General features: G+C 42.3%; 1 protein-coding gene across 4 annotated transcripts in view; it reads left to right on the top strand.

The window, feature by feature from the left end:
* Positions 1–2,019: 2,019 nt before the first annotated feature.
* Positions 2,020–7,963, top strand: part of DMXL2 (Dmx like 2) — a 49,945-nt gene continuing 44,001 nt past the window's right edge. For all 4 annotated transcript variants that reach the window (XM_071568776.1, XM_071568774.1, XM_071568775.1 and 1 more), the window contains exon 1: positions 2,020–2,209. In XM_071568776.1, the coding sequence (XP_071424877.1) occupies positions 2,123–2,209 (87 nt within the window). In that variant the 5' untranslated portion in view covers positions 2,020–2,122. The remainder of the gene's footprint in view (positions 2,210–7,963) is intronic.

The raw sequence follows: 7,963 nt of genomic DNA, 5'->3' as shown, positions 1-7,963 counted from the left end.
AGTAATTTAATTAAATAAAAAATAATCAGGAATTAAAGGGGAAGATTTTTTCTTATTATTTTGTTTATTTTAGATATATGTATATGTGTGTATATATATGTATACATGAGACACATTGCTTCATGGAGTCCAGAAGAATTATTTCAGGTAAGTAAAACAATCTTTCAGCAAAACTCAGGTGAAAATATTTGCTTTCAGGAAGAATGTGAAGGCCTTACTTGCAGATATTTGCAGAGTGACACTTGCTCAAAGTTCTGTGCACAGAGTTAGTCATGTCTATACATTTCCTCAGCCACAAATAGAGTATTTTACCATTAAACTCATAATTTAGCTTGATTTTTACTTTAAAGATATTTGCCTACTTCAGGATAACATGCATTCTGTGTCCCACAGTAAATTCTCAGTGGAATTCGGGTACCACACAAATCCAACTCTGTGAAGTTTCTGCCCAACCCAAGCATTAAGCTGGAGCTCTTTCTCCCAGTTGGCCACACAAGAGCTACTGACAGTCTCACTCTCATAAGGTGCCAGAGCACTGAACTGAAAACCAAAAGTCTTTCTCATCATGCCTGTACCCAGGAAGCCTGAATGGTCTTACCATTGTCATTATTGGCCAATTCAAAAGCCACTTCAGGCATTAGTTGGACTTTGTTCCACTAATTCAAACAAAGAAACCAAGCAAAACAAAAAAGCTCCACCACGCTGCTTCTGCCTTTAAGTCCCATTACATGCATTAAAAAAAAATCTTATTGAAAATAAAAATCAGCTGCAGAAAAGCCTTCAAATAAAAAAGTTATGGAATAGAACGTATGAGTGTAAGCACTTGAACATTACAAAGTGGTTTCATGTGTAACCAGGTCAACTAAAGATCAAAATGCTTTTTTCCCCTTTCACCCCAACTACAGATACTATTCCCTTTAAACAAGGATTGCCTTTAACAAGTATGGAAGTAGATAAAATCTAAAGTATTGTGATAACAATGTTTTTCCATTCATTTACCTCTACACTTTGAGTAGCATTCATTTATTCAGTAAGAGATGTATACTTTTAAGAAGCAGTATAAGGCAAGATGAATCTTGTAGTCTTCACTCAGCCAAAAACTTACTTTAAAGGAGGTTGAGTTTTGCAGCTTCAATCACTAGCAACAGTGTTACAACTGCAAGACTACTGTATTGCCCTAGTACAAAAAAAGAGAGAATTATCCTTATGTATACATACTATATACAGAGTAGTTTTTTCCCTTTTTGGAATCCCTTCCAGACAATTTTCAGGATCCAGACAGAGAAAGCACATTTAAAGGCGTTAGTTTTCAAGTGTTTGGCAGCTAACACAAATAAAGCAGCAAAAACCTCACCATATTTGCTGCCTGGTCACTTAATGTGCATAAAATTCAACTAAACAGCCCCATCAAACTGCCCCAGCTCCGAGGGCAAGTCCCTGCACTGCGCGGGCAGCCAGAGCGACGGCCCCGCATCCCCGGGAGCTTCCTCAGCTCCCTGCGGCGTGACCACGGGAGCGGACCCTTACTGAAAAAGACTCAAACCACCTCCAGAAGTACTATATATACGTAATTATCAAAAGGCGGAGTGCCAGCCTGCCCGGCTGAGCGCAGCGCCCGCCTCGCCTACCGGGACACGCCTCCCATCCCGCCCCACGCCCGGGGCGCCGCCGCCGCACAGAAACCCCCGCAGCTGCTCTTGTGCTCCCACCCCTCCAGCCCCGTGGTGCGTGTCCTGCCGCCGGCTCGCCCTCACCTCCCGGTGCGGGCCGAGCGCTCCGTGTGCCCGCCCATGCCCGCGCCCTCCTCCCGCAGCCCCTCACCGGCCCCTCTGTCTCTCAGTTTGTTCCCCCCTCGCTGCCGCGCGCGCCCTTTAAGGGCCCCCGCGCGGGCGCGCGCACGGCCGGCCCCTCCCTCCGTGCCCGCCGCTCGCGCACAGGGCGGTGCCCGCGCGCGCGCCCCCGTCCCCTCACCTGATCTGGGCACCGCCCGGCGCGTGCGCGCGCGCGCCCCCCTCGCGCACACGCCCCCGCCCCCCGCGCGCTCCCGCGGAGCCATCCGGGCACCGAGCGCGGGCCCCGCTCCCGGCCCCGCTCCCGGCGCCGCGGGGGCAGCGCGGCCGCGATGCATCTGCACCAGGTGCTCACGGGCGCCGTGAACCCCGGCGACAACGGGTACTCGGTGGGCAGCGTGCACGACACCCCCTTCACGGTAAGGGCGGGGGGCCGCGGAGGCCCCGGCACGGTGGCGGCGGCGGCGATAGGCCCGGGGACAGCGGAGGGATCGGCCGGGCCGGGGGCGCCGCAGGGGCAGGGGGGATGCGGGGACCGCCCGGCACCGCCAGCGAGCGCTCCGGGGGAACTCCTGGTTGTGCGTCCCCAAATTTCCCTGGGTGCTTCCTTTTTTTTTTCCTTTTCCTTCCTTTTTATTTTTTCCTTATTTTTTCCCCCTTCCCCCCCTCCTCCGCGCCTGTGTGTGTGTTTATGGCCCATCTGCAAGGCGCAGGCGGGCGGTCGCACCGGGGCTCAGACGGAGCCCGTCCGCTCTCGGGGAGCGTTTGCCTTCAATTGCTATGGTTGATAGAACACAAATGTGTTAAATGCACCTCTCAAACTGCAAGGGAAAAGAAACAGGAGATAAAGATGTACACCAAGTAAATTTTAAGAGGCCGGTAGTTTATAAAATAAAATCTGTTTATCTTCCACATGCTATTTTTGTTTATTTCAATGTCAATTTCCACTTCTTTAGCTCATGAGCTGCTTCTCTGATTTTAATGAGTGAGCAGCTTCTGCAGTGTTTTGCATACTGTCATCTAATAACTACGTGATTATTTGCAAATAAATTGTCTCATTACATTTTTATTAATGCTTAGAAGATTATATCCTAGGCACAAGCCAGTTCCAAGCAAAATGATGCAGAGCATCCTTTTCGGTATAAGGTAACTGTCAGCAGACTCATCAAACATTTAAAGCTTACTTTAGATATTCACAGATGTCTAATTTCAGTAACGAATGCTGGAAAGTCTTAAGGAATAAAAGGTGCCATGTTTGTCTTTATTTTCCCTGTTCTGCTGCTATGCAGCCATACTGCTATTAAAGGGACCTCTGGTACTTTTGGTATTATTTATATAAAAGTCATTTACTCATATTAATATTCTAATGTTTCTTTTCACTATGACAATTTGAAAAGTCAGTCCACTGGTATTATGAAAGACTGTATGCTAATTCTTGCAATACTTTTGATAATATCAATAATGATTAATAATGAATATAATGGTTTATACAAGGATTTTCCAAGAACAAAACTAACATTTTCCAAAATGACTCAGAATTGTTTGGTACCGTGTTAATTATGGAACTGCACGTAACAGTCCTCACTGTCCTCTCTGGCTGCTGCAGCCAATTTTTCATAATACAGTACACAAGAAATTAAGGAGATAAGTGTGTTTTAATAAATATATCTACTGGACTTCCATAACTGTTACTTTCTTCTTTGCTTTTTCTTCATTGTCTGTATTTGTGATATTATTTCCTGCTCTTTTAGACCTTGATCCTATAGTAAACTGTGTGGTTAAAAACATCTGCCTGCAAGCAATTTGGGGTCTTTTATCAAGATTCTTTGGATATCAGTCACCTGTGTGCCATAGTAGCATCATAGTACACCATCCACTGCAGGTGGCAAGTTCATTAGTGCCTAACCTTAAATTCTGTTGGTCAGCATCATGTGTATGGGCACAGCTTTGGACCCCAAACTGTTGGAGTCATAAATTCAGCTCAGATCCTGAAGCAGGTTCTGCAATTTAGGCAAGAGACCATCGGTGTTGGTGACAGAGCCTTACTCTGTAGACCTGCTCTTAAGTACCTGTCAGCCACTGGAACACAGCAAAAGCAGAGCAGTGAAAGAGCAAAAGGTCAAGGGAGATCTGCACAGCATGTGCTGTCTGTGTGAATCCTTGTGGAGCTGTGCTGTGGCAGAGGAGCTGCTGTTTGTGTGCTCATGTGCTCACTTATTTTGGTTTATGTTATGTATTTGGGCATTTAAAATGCGTGAGAACTAGCTGACAATTGCTACAACTGATTCATCACAGGGACTTGAAAATACTACTCTTTTGTGTGCAGAAATGAATCACTCATGTTAAAAATACTCCACTTAACAGCAGAATAATGGCTTGGGTATGTGTATATATCCACTAGTTAATCATCTTGGAGCTATTTCCCTTTTTTTGAGGAGGAGGAGGAGAAACTTCCTCTAAAAATGAATGTGCTTTTGATGCCTAACTCCAGCAAACTTAGGATTCTGAGAGAAGAAACACATTTCTTTGTGACCTGGTTAGGAACATTGCAATCGACAGGTTCCTCTTTCTTCCTTTCCTCTTTGGTTTGTCCTTGGCTTGTTTACCTGACTCCTTGCTGGGGATAAAGGTAAGCTTTTAATTTCCAAGCCTGGGTAGGTAGAGCTAAGATGGGTAACATGTTCTGCCTCAACTTTTTCGAAGCTTTGATCATAGCCATAGAGTTATTCTGAGAATACAACAAGGAAAAGAAATAATTTTTCCACTATTTTTTTCCTTCCCTGCTGAAGATGAGTAGTGTCTCCATAAAGCTAAACAAATCCAAAGAAATAGAGGCAGTTGCTGTAGGTTGCCTACAGAGGTTTTGCCAGTCCTGTGTCTGAAATGCGCACAGTGTTCTTTCCTCCCTATGCTCCCATATGTGCCTGCAGCAATCCTGACATATATCCAGCCTTTCCCAAATAAGGAATGAAACACAGAGACGTTTGGTTAGCAAACTGCCTTGTGGACACTGTAGATGTTGTGCCCAGTCTAGCAGAGTGGGTGATACACAGGAAAAACTGTTTGAAGGTTGATTAGAAAAAGCAAAATAGCTTCATAATGCGGTCTTGTACCAGACAGCCTCTTCAGCCTCCCTTTGAGCTCCAAAAAAGGTACCTCAGCAGAGGGCTTAAGTACTAAATGATAGAAGTCCCAGTAATAATTTTCTGCATTTTTCAACTTTCTGTTACTTCATGGTCTCATTTTAGCAAATGTTTTAAGCAATGTTTCACAAGTGAGTTTACAGAAGGTTGAGTTGAGCTTTAAGCAGAAGGCCTTACAGCACACACTCTGCCTGGACAGGAGGGTATGGTGGTTGTACCTCATAGCCTTAACTGGCAGCTAGTAAGTTTTTTAAAGGTAGTAAACTGCATTTCAAACCATAGTTGATTTCACTTAACTTTTGTTCTTAAGCAGCTGTTTTACACTGAGCCAGTGTCAGCTGCTGCCCCTGACTCTGTGTGGGATGTGTGTTACCAACCAACCTGACTTGCTGGGACGTGGAGTGAGGTGCTTTCTAATAGACATCCAGCTGTTCTGATTCTGCCCTTAGTACCAAGCTCAGGGTTGTTTTTTTCTCCCTGAAACTCTGAACAGAATGTAGCTGTTTCTAAGATTAGTCTAGGTTTAAAAATATATAGTTAGCTATGTCAATTACCTAAGGCTTGATTCCACAAGTATAAAAATCCCAAATGTCTCATAAACAGCAGATAATGAATGTTTACTTCTTGTAACAGGTACCACTAAATGCACAAAATATGGAACTTGAAACATTTTTAATGAAAAATTAGAATATCAGATTTTAGGCGTATCTGTACATTAGAACTTTTCTGATAAAAAGTGAAAAAAAATATTATTTTTCATTTTTGAAAAGAACAAGCTTCTCGACATCTTCCATGACACTGAAGCTGCATGTAATGAATTTCAGAAGCTGTTGCACATGAGTCTCCTACATTCATGTAAACTTTTTTTACCTCATTGAAAACAGCAAAATCTTCATTCCCACAGATGTCCACAAGGTACAGCAACTGAGAGTAGGTTTTCTCTGCTATGTAGGGTTCTCCTTCTACTTCTTCTCTACTTCATCTTTCTTAAAACACTTATTTGTGAATCCCTCTCAGTTATTACTAATTATGTATAGATATATGTTCTCTGCTGTATTTATGTGAACTGGATTACAGATGCTTAACATCTAAATCCTTACTATGTTCTTTTTGTCTCTGGACCACTAGGTATATGCACACTTTAAAGCATTTAATGATGAATTCCTCTCAAATGTCAGTTTAGGAAAGACTGATTTACAGGCCACAGGCTAGTACAGTGGTAGGCTGGGAGTTGTTTCTCAGTTATTTTGCTAGTTTGCATTACGTGTATGTAATTCTACTACTTTGAGGGAGGAGGGAGAGGAAGTGTAAGTGTTGTGTCCATTGATTAGAGTTTGGAAACGGTTCAGAATTCAGATGTCTTCATCACTAACAGGAAGGTGAGGGAATTTCTGCATCTTACATTTACTGTCCATAGATAGAAACTTAAGGATGTTTTGTTTTACTGGAAAACATGGGCAGCTGAAAAAGACAGATGCCCCTTCTCCTTTCATATTATCTGAAAACTGAGGATATATCATAGACTCTTACAGTAGGACACAATGTCCTACTTCTCTGTGGTGCTCCTGCATTCAATTAGAGCTTTGTCATTGTTCATTTCAGTGGTCCCAGATCTTGACAGTTTGAGCAGACATTGGCAAACTACGGCTTATTAGTTGCCTATGGATCCTGCAAGTCATCCTGGCAGTTTTGCAACTGCATTTAATTTTCTCCTTGAAGTTATCAGTGACATTAGAAATGGAGGTTGGCAGATACTCCACGTGGGTGGTTTTTACTGCACTTGTTTTGTTCAGTCATTGCTTATAATTCCATTTATTTAAGAGCTCTGTGCTGCTCTCATCCATTACAATATCTCAGCATCTTATTTTCCATCTTTCCTTTCTCTATGGCCACTGTTTTTCTGGCAGGAGAGACCTGTGGTGGCATCAATGATCTTGTGAACATGTTGTCAGCTGAATCCTTAAGAAGGAACTAGTGATGTTGTCAGCTGAATCCTTAAAACGAAGTGCTGATGTTAATTATGACACTTCCCTATTCTTTATGGGGTGTTTCTACTGTATCACCAGTTTAGGGAGTGAAAGGACAAAAGAAAAAAGGATTTAACAGAAATGTGTTCTGTTGAAGTATAAGCATGTTAATATATTGAGTAAATTAGAAAAGCTGCATAAAAGTAATCAAATGGAAAACTTGTACTTAGACATATAATGTGAAGTATGGAAATATCTTTCAGTACATAAAACTATACTGACCTTTTCTCAAAGGCCAGGTTGCAATAAATATACTTCATAAAGTAATTTCAAGATTTAAGGTAATATAATTTAATATACTTTTAACAAATAAGGCATATTCTAAGAGTAAATATCCACAGTCAGAAAATAGTTCCAGAACCAAGAGGTAGCAGCACTTACTCAAGGAACCTGGAGCTGAGGGCTGGTACTCTGTTGCTGGGCATGTGTTCCAACTGAGGTCTGTAAACAATGGATTGGATCCTCTGTTGGCACAGGACACTCAGGTCTGCTGAGTCACTTGTTGGTGCAGTGGTAAACACGGGCAAAGAGTAGGTGGATGCAAGTGACAGTAGTAAGATTTCACAAAGGGAAGAGATCTCTACCTCTCGACGATTTTTTCAGGAAGAAAAAAAGTTCTCCTGTAAACCACACTTTTAATTCACGACCATGTTTTTACTTAACTTTTTAAAAATATGCTAAATAGTATAATTAGCTGGGAAAGTACTGCCTTGTTGCTAGAATAAGAAGTGCAGGTAGGGGACAGGAGAGATGAAAAGCTAAAATGTTTAAACAGGAAGACACTGAATTCTTTTGCTTCACAAAATAAACAGGCATACCCAAGTATAAAATATTTTCTGTTTTGTGCATTATCAGCTTTACAGACACAAACAAATGTGCACATTTAAGAACAGTGACCAAAAGGAAATTGAAGTCTTTTCCTTTTATAATTTGAGACACACGTACATGTCTTCTGCTAATAAAATTGCAACTAGTGATTTATGTTTAATTTAGTTTGAAATCT

Source organism: Pithys albifrons, chromosome 13 (assembly GCF_047495875.1).
Source record: "Pithys albifrons albifrons isolate INPA30051 chromosome 13, PitAlb_v1, whole genome shotgun sequence".
Lineage (NCBI taxonomy): Eukaryota > Metazoa > Chordata > Aves > Passeriformes > Thamnophilidae > Pithys > Pithys albifrons.
The sequence above is the reverse complement of the archived record's forward strand: the minus strand, read 5'-3'. Positions and strand labels throughout refer to the sequence as shown.